Source organism: Pogona vitticeps, chromosome 4 (assembly GCF_051106095.1).
Source record: "Pogona vitticeps strain Pit_001003342236 chromosome 4, PviZW2.1, whole genome shotgun sequence".
Classification (NCBI taxonomy): Eukaryota; Metazoa; Chordata; class Lepidosauria; order Squamata; family Agamidae; genus Pogona; species Pogona vitticeps.
Window position 1 is genome coordinate 40,917,707 of NC_135786.1, and position 19,306 is coordinate 40,937,012.

Sequence of the window (19,306 nt, forward strand, 5' to 3'; positions counted from 1 at the left end):
ACAGAGCAGTAAACTAGCTTTCTTTATTTCTCTAATATGAATATGAGAGTTCAGGAAGATGACTTGGTATTCTCCAGATATTTTAAGTAGAACTTCAATGTATGTGTGTTCTGTGCTGTCAAGTCAAACCTGATTTATAGTGACTAGAAATGGGTGTATTTATATTCAAATACGAATACCCCCGCACAGGTAGATGTAATGAGGCTCTACTCATCAGTCTGGTGCCAGTGCCAGCTCCGCTCTCCCTTCCAGTCACCCCAGAGCTCCTGATGGACTATCCACTCCTGGCAGGAGGAGGACGACTAGTCTCCCTGCCAGGCTGATGAGTGGATAGCTGAGTGGCAGCTCCGGTCTACCTGTGTGGGGTTATTTGTATATGAATACTCCTGTCTCTAATAGTGACCGTACAGTAGTTAGGGCTTGCAGGATAAGTGAGATATTTAAGGAGTGGTTTTAGCAGTCTCATTCCTCCAATGAGTTTTCATGGCCAAACTCTGTTCTCCAGGATCCTAGTCTCTTGTTCACTTCACTGCATTGGAAACTGTCATAGCCCCTTATTATTGGTCATACTGGGAAAAGTTGGTGTGAATGATCATCCAAAATATACAGTACTGTATTTTAAATGGATACTTGTCATGGTAGCGAGCTGTAATCTAAAGTTTGAAAGATATGTGACTATGTGTGTGTACTAACAGTTAATAAATATTTTACATACGTAATCTGCATTACATTGGATTATTCATGATTCAGTGACAGACAGAGGTATGTCATGCAGCATGCACCCTGTGAAAAACTGATGATACTGTACTGTTATAAAAATCCATGGTGTGCCTCACCTGTGATACTTTGTATTGTTCTACTTTTAAAAAGATTTTGTAGGTCTGGAAAAAGTACAAAAAAGACTTACCAAAATGATCACAAGACTGGAACAACTCTTTCTGCTCCTATTTAGTTTAGAAGACAGTCAAGTGTAATTGTGCATGGTGTGGTGAAAGAAGGTAGTAGTTAGAATCCCCCCCCCCCCGCCTTCTTATAGTGTTAGAACCCAGATCATCTACAGAAGCTGAACAGGTTTAAAAAGATAAAAGGAAGAAAATGTTTATTCATTGCATAGCTAAACTGAAATTTATTGCCTGCCATATAGTGTAGAGAAGGACGCCAATTTGGAAGGTTTCAGAATGGACCTAGATAAAGGTTAGGGCAATTAATTGCTGCTAGTCAGGGTGGCTGTATATCACTTCTAGTATCAGAAGTGGTATATCTCTGTTTATCGGTCTCGGGAATGTGTAGGATAGAATGTGCAGTTACACTTATGTCTCAGTGGGAAGCTTTGTACGGTATAGGCAATTGATTGGCCTCTATAAAGAAAATGCTCTAGTACATCTGTGGTCTGGTATTGCTGTTCCAAACTCTGATTTCCTGAGTGTGAGCCAAGTGGGATATAAACATAGGCAGTATGGTGGGCTGCCCCAGTAACTTAAATAATGTAATAAGGCAATCTAAAACAGTCAATTTTCTGTTAATCTTCAGATCATTTGTGCACGCACGGTGTTCTTGTGTTTATTGTTGTTTTTCTTTCATGTGTACATATGGTGTTTCTAAAACAGGCATGACAGGTTTCTGTGCCAAGGATTTTACAGTTTAAAAGAGACACACAGAAACAAGAAGAAAGGAGGAAATGGAGGTGTTGGTAGGCAGGGAGAGAACATGTGATTATTTCAATTGCAATTATTTTGGCTCTGCTGCAGTAAAGAATAGAACAATGTGTATTAATTTTCCACGAGCCAACTGTCTTGCAAGATCAAAAATAAAAATGTTGATCACATGATTTTAAATACTGGTTGGGACTGGTAGGTAATAAGCAAGCATGCTTCGGATTATAGTATAAGGCTTCTGTTGATCCTCTTATGTTTGTAGGTGCTGCACAATGTTGATATTGATGCTCATTTCATGTACCAGGTGTGCAAAATACCTGAATTAAAATGCTGCAAAAACTAACAATGTAGTTATTGGGTTTGTGTGCTATCATTGACCTATATCCCCCTGAATATTCTTCTGAATTTGTGGGTTCCTCAGACATGCTAGGCAGAAAGGGATTCCCCCCGCCCCTTCGGCTAAACAGTGTTTCTCCACATTTTGATCATTTTATATTTTCTGTAAGATTGAAGGGTTAACTTGATCAGGCGTAGCTGAAGACAAAATTAAATCCTTTTCTGCCTAGCATCAGTCTGAAGAACCCACCAATTCTGAATAATATTTAGGGGGACATAGGTCAATGGTAGCATGCTAACCCAATAGCTACAGTAATCTCTTGCAGCATTTGAATTCAAGTTTTATGCACACCTGGTACATGAAATGAGCATCAGTATCAACATTATGCAGCACCTACAGATGTTGTAAGAGGATTTGTAGACTTGGTTTGTAGACCTGAATTACCAGAACCCAAAAGTATATCAACTAGGGATGTGCCGTTTGTTTTGGGGATTTTTGGACTCCAAATTTCAGAATTCTCCAAGAAATCCCCAGGCAGAATTCTGGGAGTTCTAGTTGATAGACTCACACCTGCCAACCACTTGTTTTCACTTGCCTGAAAAAAGGCTGAGACCTTTTCCTAGGTTTTCTTCTGAGTCTTATTTTCTCCTCCAGCACTTCCTGGGAGAAGTGCTTTCTGGAGGTAGTGGTTCTTCACTCTCCATAGAAAGCACAAGATTACTACCCCAAGGAAGCATTGCAGCAGCTTCCTCTGAGGAAACATTGTAGCAAGAAATAAGGCATAGAAGGATGACTCAGTCTTTTTCCATGTGAGTGAAATGAAGGTTTCTGCAGGTGTGTGTTTCTGGACTCTCAGAATTCTGCTTGGGGAATTCTGGAGAATGTAATGATTTAGAGTTCACAGAAACAGAATGGCACACCCTAGTGTCAACTAGAACTAGTACAAAATTTGGCTTTGAGGGGTATTGCCTTTGAATTAAGGAACAGGGTTCTTCCTAACCCTTCCTTTAATTCTAAAGATCAGTGAGTGAGCAGTTGCACTGAGGAGGCAGGAGAGGGAAGCACACTTTGGCTGGGGAATAGGCAAGCACACAGAGGGGGCAAGAGAGGGGAGAGCACAGTGCCTAAGGAACACTTGTGTGGGTCCTGTGCTGAAATGGGTTGAACTGCCGAACTGCAGTTTGTGCTAATCACTAGTCAGGATTTTTTTTCTCATATGAAAGCTGAGATTCTTGTATGAATTATGTATCATACACTAATATGCCACACTGCATGCACAGTCATGCTGATAATTCGCAGACAGACACAGTCTGCTAGCATATGATACAGATACGCTTGTATACAGATCCTTATGGAAGTATTTGTTGGATCGATGAGTTACAGCAGCACTTTTCTAAATGATAAATGAAAAATAATGTAAAAGAGCTATACTTTTTCTTATAATCCTGCAGTACTAATTATAAAAAGGAAAAGGCCTGTACGAATTGTCTTTCCTGCCCCCTATAACTGTTGAAACAAATTTTAGAGATTTGTTTGTTGCAACAAAAAGAAAAGTGTTTGGGTATGTTAAACTTATAAAGCAAAAAGCATACTGCTTATATACTGCCCAGTAGTGCTTAAAGCACTCTCTGGGTAATTTACAAGTTAATTATGCAGGCTACATATGCCCCCCTCCCCCAGCGAGCTTGGATACTCATTTTACTGACCTCAGAAGGATAGAAGGCTGAGTCAACCATGAGCTGGCCACCTGTGATGGAACATGAGGTTGTGAGCACAATTTTGGCTGCAGTACAGCAGTTTAACCACTGTGCCACGAGGCTCCTAAACCTATGGCATAATAGCTACTCTTGTGGTGTTTTGCAAGATTTTTTAAATTCTTTGATACAGACTTCCTGATTTAATATATCCAAATGAAAGCTGTTAATAGCTTTCCAAAGTGTTACTTCTATTGGTGTGGGTGGTTAGATGCTTTCCTAATATCTATTACTGTTTGTTTGAGTGGTCATATTGCAACAATAGCATGGTAATTTTCTTATTATTTCTAGAAAGTCGAGATGAAAATGGCAAGACCCAGAGAGCTGACACTCCATTTGTAAAGAAAACAAAGAAAAAGAAGAAAAAGAAACACAGAGAAGATGTAAGAGGGAGGCATCTGAAAATGTACAACAAAGAAGTACAGACGGTGTGTGCTGGTCTTACCCGCATCAATGAAGAGATTTTGACTCCAGGGGAGAGTGATAACTTTGAAGAAAACAAGGAATCTTTTAGGTATCTGAAAGATGAACAGCTGTGTCAGTTAAATTTGGGCATGGAGGAGTATAGGATACCCCAGGGGGTGCAGTCTCCATTTACTACTCACCAGGAGCATTCTGTTCGCCACAGCTTCCTAAAAACAGGCACTAAATTTAGCAATTTTATTCATGAAGAGCATCAGTCAAATGGGGGAGCTCTGGTTCTTCATGCCTACATGGATGAACTCTCATTTTTGTCTCCAGTGGAGATGGAGAGATTTGCAGAAGAGTTTCTTGCTTTGACATTCAGTGAAAATGAAAAAAATGCAGCATACTATGCTCTAGCTATAGTTCATGGGGCAGCTGCCTACTTGCCAGACTTCTTGGATTACTTTGCTTTTAATTTTCCTAACACTCCAGTGAAAATGGAAATCCTTGGCAAGAAAGATATTGAAACAACCACCATTTCAAATTTTCACACTCAGGTAAGAGAAGTTGATGCAATAGAATGTGAAGTTGAGCATTTAACCAACCTAGGAATTCTGCAGCGATGAAAGAAACATTGTATGGAGTATCCTGCTAGAATGTTAACCAAAGGTTTTGATGCTTCCAGTTGTCTTCTAGGCTGAAGCTCAAAACACCTATCCAAACAATCTTCAATTTCTTTTTAAGCAACCCATAATCCAGTACTTCACCTTTGCATTTGGTCTACATATGGAATGACATTCTATATGATTTTGATCCTGATCTCCCTAAATCCTCAGGTTAATCAGGCAGTGACAAAATACGTTTTTCCTTCATTTAAAAAAGGAAACACATGCACACACACATTCATGCATGCACACAGAGAGGGAGAGTGTTTTGGTTGGCTGTCTGAGCATCTTGGAAAGCAGAACTTCAGTTGCCCTCACTGCAGCCCCATACCTCAAATTCTGGGGAGATTATATCCTCAAAAGTGGGCCCCATGGCTTTGTCGTAGGGCACAATATACCCTTTTGTAGAAACTAGGTTTTGCTGCAGCGTGTCTGGACTGCCAATCCCATGTTTAAATTATTTCCACTTTGTAATTCTTTTTGTCAATTATAAGTACAGTGGTGCCCCGCAAGACGGGCGCTCCGTTTGACGATGAAATCGCTTGACATTGATGTTTTTGCAATAGCAAAAGCGATTGCAAAACGATGTTCCCTATGGGGGAATTTCGCTTTGCGATGATTTTTTAACAGCTGATTGGCAGTTTCAAAATGGCCGCCCGCTGTGTTTTTGCATGGATTCCTCGCTGCACAGGCAGCGAAAATGGCCGTGCAATGGAGGATCTTCTCTGGACGGTGAGTTTCAAGCCCCTAGGAATGCATTAATCTGGTTTTAATGCGTTTCTATGGGCTTTTTAAAATCACATTACAACGTTTTCATTCTACAGCAATTTCGCTGGAATGAATTAACGTCGTAATGCGAGGCACTACTGTATTGGTAAACATGGATCTATACTATATTGACAATAAACCTCAGCTGCAGGGAGTTCCTCCTAATGAATTTTCTCCCTTGCTGCCTTATACACATATAACACTTTCTGATATCAAATATTAATTGTAATTTATAAACTGTACTTTAAGGGAGGGAACAATCATTGTTAACTTTGAATGGTTAGTATGAATGAATAGTTTATGCAGTATCCAGTCTGAACTAGGTGCAGCTGAGATATCTCCTGATCTGTAGAAAACAGTAAGTAGGCTGCACATCCCTCGAACTTGTGTCGTTTCATGAATATGGGAGTATGGAATATCATCTGATTTTAATCAGTGGTGAAGAAATAAACAGTGCAGAAGCTTTACTTTTGGTATTGTCGCTGTTTAAAATAATCTTGTATTAATTACGATTGGAAAGTGTGCTGCTTATATACCACCCATAGCGCTTGAAGCACTCTCCGGCTACACATTGCGCTCACCCCCGCAAGATGGGTACTCATTTTACCAACCTCAGAGGGATGGAAGGCTGAGTCAGCCTTGAGCCGGCTACCTGAGATTGAACCCTGAGTCATGAACACACTTTTGGCTGCAGTACAGCAGTTTAACTTATTTTCATACCCAAACTTATATGAGTAAGAAAGGAGTTGTATATGGCAGGGAATTCACCATTTCCCAAACTCTCCTGGCTTGGCTGCAAAGAGGCTAGCAATCTTTGTACAGTCGTGCCCCACTTTACGATTGCCCCGCATTACGACAAAACCGCATTACGATGACGTTTTTGCGATCGCAAAACGATCTGAATAGGAGTTTTTCGCTTTGCGATGATCGGTTCCCTGCTTCGGAAACCAATTCTTCGCAAAACGACGATTTTCGGACAACTGATTGGCGGTTTCAAAATGGCCACCGGGTAAATAAAATGGCTCCCCACTGTTTTCTGGGATGGATTCCTCACTGCAAAGGCACTGAAAATGGCCGCCCTATGGAGGATCTTCGCTGGACGGTGAGTTTCCAACCCATTGGAACACATTGAAGGGGCTTCAATGCGTTTCAATGGGTTTTTTTTTTCGCATTACATTTTCATTCTACAGCGATTTCGCTGGAACGAATTAACGTCGTAATGCGAGGCACCACTGTAATTGTTTAATCCAGTGGTTCTTCTAGTCTTGCATTTTTCCTGTTGCTGAAATTAATGGGAGAAAATTTAACTACAGCCTCATGACATAGCATACTGTTGTACTGTAGTCAAAAGTGTGCTCTCTTAGCTCTGTATCAGTACTTACTATCTAATGTATGCAGGAAGTAAAGTCTGGGGCTACTCTTTCAGATGTACCCACTACGAGGAAGCTATTAGTTACTTTGAGCAAGTTCTCCCCAGTCATAATAGGTAGAGGGGGTTTACTTTAATCATGGTAACAGTAAATCAGTGAGTGCAAGTATAATTTAAATTGGTAGGGGAAAAGGATGGCAATGATCTCAATAAAGTTTTCTAATGATACATCTTGTATTTCCTAAACAACAGTGTAAACAGTAGTTTGTTAGCCGCAGTGGGTCCTTTTCAAGGGGAAATAAGGTAGGTAGGTTGGTTGGTCGGTCTAACCACTAGACATTGGACAAAATCCTGTTGGCACAGTTCCACCAGCATAAACTGAATTGGGTACTGGAAATAATTAAATTGATTTGAAGCTTCCTAACCCCCATTTCAGCTTCTGAGATTCCTTAGGTCTCCCCTTTAACCCAAGGAAACCATTGGGAGATGAGGGATGGAGGAGGATTGGTACCACTGGTGCCACCACCCTCACAGGTCCGCTTGTGGGGACACAGGAGAATACCTTCCTTGTTGCTTCCCTCAGACATTGAAATTCCCTCCCATGGACCCACAGTTAATGTTATTTCAATTAAAAGCCTTCTGGAACAGGAAGGTTTTGACCTGGCGCCGAAACATCATCAGTGTCGGCGCCAGACGAATTTCAGTCGGGAGGGCGTTCCATAGTCTGGGGGCAGCTGCCGAGAAGGCCCTTTGTCTACAAGCCATCCCTCTTACCTCCTTGAGGGATGGCTCTTTCAAAAGGGCCCCCTGGCTAGATCTTAACAGCCGGGTAAGCTCATATGGAAGGAGACGGTCCTTCAAGTATCCAGGGCCCAAGCCGTTTAGGGCTTTATATGTCAAAACAAGCACTTTGAATTGGGCCCAGACAGCAACTGGTAACCAATGTAAATTATACAGAATCGGCTTGATATGCTCTCTAGTGGCCCCACCACTCACCAGTCGCGCAGCTCAATTCTGGACCAGTTGCAGTCGCCGGACCGTCTTCAAAGGCAGCCCCATGTAGAGCGCATTGCAATAATTAATACGAGATGTTACCAGTGCGTGTGTAACTGTCATGAGACTCCGCTCGTCCAGGTAGGGCCGTAGCTGGTGTAATTTCCGCAGCTGAAGGAAGGCACTGCTGGCCACTGAGTCCACCTGAGCTTCCAAAGTTAGACTGGGGTCCAGGAGCACCCCCAGACTGCGGACCCTGTCCCTTAGGGGGAGTGTAACCCCATTCAGAGCAGGGAAATGGCCGTCCAACCTGTCCGGCGAAGCACCCACTAACAGCACTTCCGTCTTGTCTGGATTGAGTTTCAATTTATTAACCCTCATCCAGTCCATTATCAGGTCCAGACACGAGTTCAGCACAGAAACCACCTCACATGGATTGGTGGAAAACGAGAGGTAGAGCTGAGTGTCGTCGGCATATTGCTGACTCCTCAGCCCAAACCTCCTGATGACCTCTCCCAGTGGTTTCATGTAGGTGCTAAACAGCATGGGGGACAGTATCAAGCCCTGAGGAACCCCATGACATAAATGCCATGGAGCAGAGCAGCTGTCCCCCAGCACCACCTTCTGGACACGGTCAGCTAGGAAGGTGCGGAACCACCGTAAAACAGTGCCCCCAACTCCCAACCCGGCCAGCCTATCCAGAAGGACACCATGGTCGATGGTGTCGAAAGCCGCTGAGAGGTCCAGGAGTATCAACAGGGTCACATTCCCCCTGTCTCTCTCCCGGCAAAGGTCATCATACAGGGCGACCAAGGCAGTCTCTGTACCAAAACCCGGCCTGAAACCTGATTGAAATGGATCCAGAAAATCCGTTTCATCCAGCAGCGCCTGGAGTTGCCCGGCCACAACCCGCTCCAACACCTTGCCCAAATAAGGGAGGTTCGCCACTGGTTAACCACCAGCCTTGGGTCCAGGTTAGGCTTTTTAAGGAGTGGTCAAATTACCGCCTCTTTCAAGGCGGTAGGGACCACTCCCTCTCTCAAAGAGGCGTTCACGGCCTCCTGGACCCAAGTGCGAACCCCCTTGGCAGATCTTCCAATTAGCCAAGATGGGCAAGGGTTGAGCGGCGTGGTGGTAGAACGGACAGATCCAAGCACCCTGTCCACATCCTCGGGTCTCAATAATTGAAACTCGTCCATTAAAGTTTGACCTAAGCACGGCACACTGGATACATCTTCTGATTTTGCAGTAACAGTGGAGTCCAGCTCACTGCGAATCTGAGCGATTTTTTCCTCAGAATGAATAGCAAACTCATCACAGCGAGCTGATGAGCAGTCCGGGACCTCCACCGGATTTCCCGGTTGAAGAAGATCCCGGACCACCCGAAACAGCTCTGCTGGACAACATTCTGAGGAAGCAATGCGGCTGGAGAAATATTGCTGTTTCGCCAGCCGTATTGCCACGAAATAGGCCCGATAATGGGCTCTAAGTCGTGTTCGATCGGATTCCCAGCGGGACTTCCTCCACCTGCGCTCCAGCCGTCTCCCCTCTTGCTTCATCGCCCGCAGTTCTGAAGTATACCAAGGAGCTGTCTGGGCTTGGCGAGCAAGGAGAGGGCGCTTAGGCACAATCGTGTCAACCGCCCGGGTCATCTCCCTATTCCATAGGGTGACCTGAGCTTCGACAGGAGCACCGACCATATCAGACGGATAATCCCCCAGAGCCTTCAGGAAACCATCCGGATCCATTAGTCTCCGGGGGTGGATCATCTTAATCGATCCCCCACCCTTGCAGAGGGAAGAAGAAGCTAATAGTCTGAACTTGACCAGGAAGTGTGGAAGAATATTTTCTTTTTTTTAAAGTATTTTTTATTTTCTATAACTATAACATAAACAAAAACATATACATATAACATATAAACTCAATACAATGACTGTGTTCCCCACCACCATGTACGGGACCTCTTGCCATCTTCTTCTTCTTCTTCTTCTGCTGCTGCTACTACTACTACTACTACTATTGTCCTCTTCTCCAAAACTGCATAGATTCTTGATTTGGAGCTTTCCCTTTCCCCCTTATTAGCACATATTCCAAAAATTTGCCCCATATTTCATAAAAATTATTCTTTTCGACTCTCCTTTCTCAATCTTTAAATTACAAGTTAATTTATCATTTATTGCTATATTCCATATTTCTTTGTGCCATTCTTCAATTTGCAATTCAGTTTTTAATTTCCATTGCCTAGCAATAATCAGTCTAGCTGCTTTTAATAAATTAGTTATCAATTCTTTAGTCATTTTGTCGTATTCCACATTCTCATATATTGATAACAAAGCAATCTCGGCATTACATTCTATATCTTTTCCATACATATAGCTTAATTCTTTGAAAATTTGTTTCCAAAATCTTTGCACTTTTTCACATTCCCACCACATATGAAAGTATGTACCAACTTCTTTCTCGCATTTCCAACAGACATTCGGATGATTGGCATTAATCTTGTTTAATTTTAATGGTGTTAAATACCATCTTAAACTGAGTATAACATTTTTTCCCTTATTCTTACCAACATAAATCTTAAAATCCTCATTTTCCATATCTGTGGAAGAATATTTTCAAAATGAAATGATACTTGAAATATATGCTGTGCAGTCAAACTCTGCCAGCATGAAAACTATGCTATTTAAAATTTTTCTTTAGTTGGTTTTCTGTTTTTGTTTTTAACTAATGTTGATGGGTGTCCTAGAATCCAAAGTAAATATTTTTGCCTGTGGAGTTTGGATTCTTGTATTCCAGTATTGAATAACATCTTCTGGTCATCCATTAATCATGCTAAACATAATTTTCTTCCCTTTCTTTTTTGATGCTAAATGTTCAAAAGCAACATTCTGTAATTGGTTTCAAGATGCACATATCTAAAATACCTAATTATTTATTTGCCCTTGTACAAGGTTGTTACTGTATTCAAGTGTACGTATATAATTTCTCATATAGAGGCTAGAGAATAATTAACGAATGTTTAATGTATTTATTACCTTTATACCTTTCCTTCAGTGAGGTGCTATACATGGCTTTCCTCTTTCCTGTTTTATCATCACAACAACTCTGTATGGCAAATCAGGAACTCAGGGCAATATACTTTGCTTTCTCCCCTCACTGCACTCTTGGAATAACTCTGAGATAGGTTAGATTGAGCTGAGAGAGGTTTTTACTGGATAAGAGAGTATAATGGTGGAAAGGAGACTTGAGCTGAGTTTCCTATTTCTGATTTTTATTCTTTTTAATGGTGTAGGATTATGGGAAAGGGAATTTAGGGTTGGGGGTGGTAGGTATGGATAGGGAAAGGGTAAAATTCCAGAGAGTGAGTTAGTACATTTACATCAACTTGTATAAACTTGTACTAAAAAGAGATAAAAAGAAAAACAGCAAATTTTTCCAGTATTACTGTAGTTACTAATCTATCTATTCCCTGATTAGACCTTCACATTCTTCTTTAATCTATGCTTTCCAGGTTATCTTTTGAATCTAATTATGAAATTATTCCCTATATATCCACCAAGCATAATAAAAGTCTCCTGTGTTTTATGTTTCCAAACTATTTATACTGTATCTTTTTAAAACTTTGTTGGTATTTTATACCATATATCAATTGCAACAGTGGTCCCCAATGGATCGGTTGTGGGGGGGGCACTGTGTGGGCAGCACCCCTGTGCTTGCAGGTGGGCAGGGCATGTTTGTGGGTGGGCGGGCATGTGCATGTGCAGATGGCAGGACACGCTCGTGTACATGAATGGGTAGGCGGGCTGCACTTGCGCACATGTGTGCATGGGCAAGGCACTCCGTGCATGTATGTGTGGGCGAGCAAGGCATCCGTGCTGTGGGTGGGTGGGCCGTGCATGTGAGTGGGCGTTCGTGGGGGGTGGGAGATCTGTCTCCGCGGCCCAGTCCTGCCAAGGCCACGCCCCGGTATCAGGCTGGGGACCCTTGATCTATAAAACATGTGCATTTTCTTTAATAGTTACTGATTTTTAAATATTAATATTATTCTACCATTTTATACCCATTATATTCTACAGTCTTTAACCATTTTATTTATTTAGTCCATTTTTATTGTTGAGGTTTTCTTCCCTCCTCCTGGATCCTCTTGTTTCTATAGTGTGCTTTCATTTATAGCTTCTTGCTTGCTCTTCTACTGTAGTCGAGCTTCTTTCTGCCTCTGATCCTGATGATCCACTTGATTTCTCTTCTCGTTTCTCATGTGCTTTTTTCTCCTTTTTTCTGCCCAGCCAATTCTCCTCTGTTTTCACAAAATCTTCTGCCTTCCGATTTGAGTTAAGATAATAACTCTGCTCCTGGAATTCAAAGAGGACACCTTCAGGCACCAACCATGTATACATACTGTAATTGAGTTTGTTCTCAAGAGGGATGTCAACTCCGCATATTGTGTCCTTTTCTGTCTTATTTGCCACACAGTATTTTCGAGATCTTAAGTTCTTTATATTTTCTATTAAATTCCTTGCCTTGTATATTTCTTAGAACTTTATCTCTAAACATCTTTCTCGTAAATTTAACATGAATTTTTCTGGTGAGATTTTTATTCCTGGTATATGCTGTATTAAGTGCTGTGTATTTTGTTGAACATCCTCTGCATCTCCATGAGCAATGCTAAATAATTAGTAATCACTTGCTCTGTGTCTTCTCCTTGTTGTTCTGGTAGATTCTGGAATCTAAGTGGCATTGCCGTTTTCCATTTGTAGATTTAACAAAGTAATTTCATCTTGCTTGCTTTCCCGTTTTAGCTCTCGCATCTCTGTATTCAAGGACTTCTGTTCTTTTTGATGTCCCACCTATTTGTTTTTTTTACTTTCTGTAATTTGATTTTCAGTGTCAGCCATTTGCATCCCTAAATCTTTCATTTGTACACAAAAAGACTTGAAGTGAATTTCCATAGGCTTTTCTAACACATACTTCCACATTGTTTTACGTCTGAGAATCATAGACTTGTAAGAGATGGGATGGATCCCAAGGATCAGTAACTGCTTAAGCAGTTTTAAAAGAGGTAGCCATGTTAGTCTGTGCAAGCATATCAAGCAAAATGAAAGAAAAATTGTGGCACCTTAAAGACTGTCAGATTTTAATGTACGTTTTGTGGACCTTTGCCAGCTTTTTCAGATATATGAGGTACAGTACAGAGACCACACATTAAAGCATTCATCCCAGGCTCTAAGGGAGAATAGTATACAGTTGCATTTTCCACTTTCAGTGATTTATGACGCATGTTTGGTATTCAGTTTTTTTAAAGTTTGCTTATGTAAACATTCCAAGAGATACAAAAACAAAGCAAAAGTGAAAAAAGGATGTTGTAGTACTTTAAAGAGTAACACGATTAAATAGGACAACAGAGGAACAATGTGAGTTACTATAATGACAGACTTTACTTTTGAGCCTTATTCTGAAAGATGTGTCTATTAGTTATGAAGGAAAATAACAGTAGATAACATGACATAATTATTACATTTGGTAATTACTTAAGAAACCTTGACTGATATTCAATCCATTTTTATGTGTGTCCATTATATATATAAATTTTATCTCAGCTGTTTCACTCTGTATTCTTGTTCTGTAGTATTTCTTTTCCAGAATAGCAACTTGTGAGGAGTATCTTGGTAGATTGAAGTGATTTGAGACAGGTTTCTATGTATTTGTGATTTCTGATTTATGCCCATTAATTATTTTGTGTAGAGATGGCCCTGTTTGTCCTATGTAGAGTGCAAAGGGGCACTGTTGGCAAAAGATGGCACAGATCACTTTAGTTGAGGGACAAGTAAAGGTATCCTTAATGTGCATAACATTGTTAGGTTCTGTAATTATATTGCCAGAATAACTCTGGGGACAGAGCTGGCATCTCACTTTGTAGTAGGGTTTAGACCCAATGTCTATTCAGTATTGTGTGATCTGTTGTGTGTTGTAGTTGCTTGAGATTGGGAGTTGGCTGTAAGAAAATGATAGGCCTGTTACTCAGGGCTTAGGGGAGTGAAGTATTGAGGATGGGCTGGAGATCACTTAAGATGTTTCTAAATAGTCTCAGTTGTGAACTAAAACTGACAACTACTGGTGTTAGATAATTTTCTCTGCATCCCTGACAGATGGCTACAGTATCTGCTTTTATTTTAAACAAGTCTAATAAAATATATTCTACTACCTTTTGAGGTAGTTCATTCTATTCTTGAACAGCTCTTACTGTCAGGAAGTTCTTCCCAATGTTCAGTCAAAATCTCCTTTCTTGCAATTTAGATCAGTTACATGGGGTCTGACCCTCTGGAGCTGAAGAAAACAAGCTTTCTCCCTTTTACAAATTACAGTCCTTTATATATTTGAATATGATTGTCATATCACCTCTTAGTCCAGGCCAAGCATATCCAACCCATTCAAGCTGTTCTTCAGAGCTCTTGCTTTCCACCCCCTGCACCATATTGGTTGCTTCCTCTGGACTCATTCCAATCCCTTGATTTTTGTACATATTACTATCAAGACCAGGGCCACCCATCCTATATTTGTGTATTATATTCATAAATGAGGAAATTTGTGTTTTTCGCTGTTGCAACTCATTTTAGTGAATCACACTGGGAATCATTCCAATCAATGTTCCCTCTAATTTTCAGCCCTGCTGGGCGGGGCTGTGCCTCTCTTGCATGCAGTGCCCTCCATGTACGGTTCTGTTATGACCAGAAAAAAAGAGGTTGAAAATGATCACTGTGGGTGCTTGGAGATGTAGGTGCCCTGCACAGAAGGAGGTGGAGGCATGCCCACACTTTAGAGGGAAACTTGATTCCAACAAACTACACATCTCAGTTTGGAAGAATTCCCATAAATAAAAGATGGACATACTAACAACCATGCTACAATTATTCAAGGGAAGTTGTTTATACAAATGATTTTGCAGGTTGATCTCTATATTTTAAAGGGCTCCCAGAAGGAAGACCAAATGGGGAAGTTCACTTTCATCAACCATATGGGTGCTGGTGTATTTGATTACTTTGCAGTCTCCTCATCCGTGGAATTTGCAGATGTATTTCCAATTTGGTTTATTATTCTCTGCGCCCCCCCACCCTGGCAGCAGATGGAATGTTTCTGGCATCTGCTTAGTCTGGTAGTTTGTATGAAGGGAAGTTTTGCTATGACTTTTTTCCAGTTGTTCAAAATGTTGGATTCTTCAGAACATCCACAGTCATCCTATTTTTCTGTGTATGTTCTCATGTATTTCTTTGTTGGTAAATGTTTTCCCCCAAAATATTTTTATTGAATGTTTAAGTAATTGGGTGGCTTTTCATCCTAAAATAAGTGAAACATGTATTTTTCTGCTGTACTGAAATAGTTTTTATTGTAGATTGATGGATTTTTCAGTGGATTCTTAAATATTTATTTATTATTTATTTATGTTATTTAATTATTTGATTTATATCTGGTCTATAGGCCACTCTAGGTGGCTTCCAGTGTAAAATCATTCTTTTAAAAATTAAGATGCAATTTATGACCTTTAAAAGAAAGAATTAAGTTTTCTTTTAAACTTTGCTCTTAGAGGACTCAACCAATCAGAATAGGGAAATGGGGTAATATTCATTTGTCAGTTCAGATGTTTATTACTTCTCTGGCTAATTTAAGTCTTTTAGAATTCATAAAAACAAAAGAAGCTGAAAAGCTCTGGCATAAAAATTGCATTTTTGTCTCTATTTGCACAGGTCAATCGAACATACTGCTGTGGAACCTATAGAGCAGGCCCAATGAGGCAGATCAGTCTTGTTGGTGCAGTGGATGAAGAAGTTGGAGATTATTTCCCAGAATTTCTTGATATGTTAGAAGAATCTCCATTTCTTAGAGTAAGAATGAAAATTTGCTTATTTTATTTCATTTACAAACTTTAGAAGTCTGTTTATTTTTAAATAATATTAGCATTTTTGACAAACATTTGTAACATATTGGTATGTGACAAAATAAGTAGGAAAGCAAAACCATGAATGAGTATACTTTTACCTTATAAATGAATAAATTGATTATACTCAGATAGTGTGTATGTATCAGGTTCTGTAAAAATGAGCTTATGTGTATAAAAATTTCTTTTTGATAAAGGCCCTCTTTATCTTGTTTTCTCTTGCTGCCTATCTGACTTAATTTTCTTTTATGATATACAGATGACTTTGCCTTGGGGTACTCTTTCTAGCCTCAGATTGCAGTGCAGGTCACAAAGCGATGATGGCCCCATAATGTGGGTAAGACCAGGTGAACAGATGATCCCAACAGCTGATATGCCAAAGTCACCATTCAAACGGCGCAGGTAATACTGTAGGGTTGGGAGGAAAGTTGTATTTGTAAAACTCTTCTATAGCTGTTGCACTGAGCCAGATTGCATCATCAGAATAGCCTTCGTTTTAGTATGAGTTGAAGGAAAATAGCTTATGTTTATATTACTGAAATGAATTCACAGTCCTGCCATCTACCATTACAATCTCTTCCCTCCCCTTCTATTTCTATGTATCCCATATTTTGCAATGTAAACCCCTCAGGATGGGGATCTACTTTTTTTCTTAGATAAGGTGTTAATGTGTGTTGATGGAGTTATATAAATTTTATATAAATTTTAAAAATGAATTTGAGGCTTAAGAGCTTATCACTGTTCCTTCCTTAAAGTTGGTGGCCTGTTCTGGACTCCAATTTTCCTATTTTCTTACCTATAAAATAAGATATCTTGCTTGGTGCACACTCCACCCTGCTTTGTTGTTTTAATTCTCTTGCTCATGTTGGAAATTTTATGTGTTGCAAGAAACAAGAGCTTAATTCTTCTCAGGCACCCTTATGCAGTGGGTCCACAATCAGTGGCTGTTTTTGTTTCTGTTTTTAATTCAGTTCATATGGATTGCAGAACTCTGTTATGCTCAAACAAGGTCACAAGGTCCCCAAATGTTGGACTGCAGTTCCCAGTATCCCTAACTGTTGTCTATGCTAGCTAGGACTTCTGGGAGCCTAAACTTCAACTTCTGGAGAACCATGCTTGCGAGCACTGAATTCGACTTTTCCCCCCTACTCTTACCTTTTTAATTTTTCATTTCTTCCTAAAACTGTTGGATATGGATATAGGTACGTAGAAAGGAATGCTACCACTGTTTCAGTACGAATTGTGATATTAACACTAAAATAACATTCCTGAAATTCACATTTACTGTTGAATATCCTTGTATAATGTTCGAGTTTGAACATTAAAATCCAACATGATAGGGTGAAGTGTTTTTACTTTTTAATGGCATGGTGTTTTTGCCTTTGTGTATGGGATTTCTGTGTGGGGTCCAGACAGATGAAGAATCCTGAAGACTTGAACACTTTTCTTTCTATGATATTGATAAAAGTATTGCCCAACCTTGATTTGGGATTTTACTCATGGACCATATAACTCCTTCCTTCTTTCCTCTCTCCCTCGTAGTAGAGTTCAAGGATTTTTTTTTCTGAGAAGGTAAATGCATGTTTAAGTCTTGTATCTAAGCTGTTCAAAATTTTAAATTATAGGGTAGCTGTCCATAGCTCTTAATCTTAAGAAAAAAACAGAAGATGATATTCACAAGGACTTCACTGAGTTATTAAGGAAGATTTTTGGCTTGCAAGTCTATACTCTAATACCAACAGGAGCCAGAGAAGATTTTTCTAATATGTTCTATGGCATTATTGTCAATTTCACTTTAAGAACTTTTATGTATGCTTCTGCTTACATACAATACAGCATAATACTACCAGCTTTCTTTATCTCTTTACCCTGCTTCATAGATCAATGAATGAAATAAAAAACCTCCAGTATCTACCTCGGACCAGCGAACCCCGTGAAGTTCTTTTTGAAGATAGAACAAGAGCACATGCTGATCATGTTGGACAAGGGTTTGACTGGCAGAGTACAGCAGCTGTTGGAGTATTAAAAGCTGTGCAGTTTGGTGAATGGTATGTAAGGTGTTGTTTTATGGAAATTAGAAAACAAACGTTGTGGAATAGCTCCTACTTTTGTAGTAAAAACTATTATTGCAAAAGGATTATTTGTAGAAACTGTTTAAAAACCAAATTATTATTGAGAATTTGATATTAGATTTGGAAATCTCTAATATCTGAATTTCAGACCATTCCTCATTTGAAAATTCAGGATAGGAAAACCATCTGAATTTCAGACCATTCCTCATTTGAAAATTTAGGATAGGAAAACCTCTAAAAAGCAACTTTACAGTTGATCATTTAAAGTCAAGAACGTATTATTTGTCAGAAATTTGTTTGTACTAAAACTTAAAGAATTATAAGTAATGGAAGAGTTCAATGCAAGTATTCATTAACATAAAGGTGGGCAACTTTGGAGGGTCTGTGGGCTATTCTTTTGCCTCCAAAGCCTGTTGTGGACTACACCACTCCCACTTGCTGAAACTAGGAGAAACCAGATGCCTACTTTTGATATAACCATACCTCCTGCCATTGTTTCACTTTAAAAATCCAGTAAAAAAGCTTGCAGAGACACAGTGCCTTGGTTTCCTGAAGTACAGATTTCCTTGTGGTAACTCCTCCCTTGTGGGGTGTGGGCCATTAGGGTACAGGCACTGATTGGGTAGTGTATTGTGCACCCTGTTAGCAGAAATCCACTGATGAAAGAAATCCTCTCTGTCCTTTCCTCCTGCAGTTCTGTATGCTGCCATAAGATTTGCTACAGAGGGGTTTCCAGACCTGAATAGATTCTGAGGGCAAGTGGGTGGTGGAGTCCACCCACATTATCGTATCTGCTGGCGTACAAGGCGACCGGCCGTATAAGATGACCCCCTCCCTACAGAAGAGGAGGAGGAGGAAGAAGAGGGGAAGCGGGGGTGGCGGGCGGGTGAGCGAGCGCGCTGGCTCAGCAGCGAGAGGGCAAGGAAGAGGAAAAAGGCTGAGCGGGCAGCGGCAGGAGGAGGAAGAAAAGGGAAACGGGCAGGTGGCAGGCAAGCGAGCGCGCAGCTGGCTCAGTGCGCAGGGCAGCCTGGCGGCAGGCTCTAGCCACTCAGGCATGGCAGGCTGTGCTTCCCTCCCTCCATCCATCCAGACTGACTGCCTGCCTGCCTGCCTGCCTGCCCACCCGCCCGCCTTCCTCCCCAGCCAGCGCGGCCCCGCGTCACTCACTCAACGACAGCGGTGGCTCCTTCCTGGCCCAAATGAAGTGCACCCGGCGTATAAGATGACCCCCCCCACTTGGAGGCATCTTTTTTGGGCCCAAAAAGTCATCTTGTACCCCGGCAAATACGATAGTTGCACTGAGAAAAGGAGTTCAGTAGAGTGAGACCATTGGATCTAGTACATAGTTTTGTTTGTAT

The 19,306-nt window shown here is 40.7% G+C and overlaps 1 protein-coding gene across 3 annotated transcripts in view; it reads left to right on the forward strand.

Moving 5' to 3' along the window:
• RSBN1 (round spermatid basic protein 1) overlaps positions 1-19,306 on the forward strand; it is a 36,747-nt gene that overhangs the window by 11,245 nt on the left and 6,196 nt on the right. For all 3 annotated transcript variants that reach the window (XM_020780585.3, XM_020780583.3, XM_020780582.3), the window contains 4 exons: positions 4,038-4,708; positions 15,686-15,823; positions 16,136-16,278; positions 17,757-17,924. In XM_020780585.3, the coding sequence (XP_020636244.1) occupies positions 4,038-4,708; positions 15,686-15,823; positions 16,136-16,278; positions 17,757-17,924 (1,120 nt within the window). The remainder of the gene's footprint in view (positions 1-4,037; positions 4,709-15,685; positions 15,824-16,135; positions 16,279-17,756; positions 17,925-19,306) is intronic.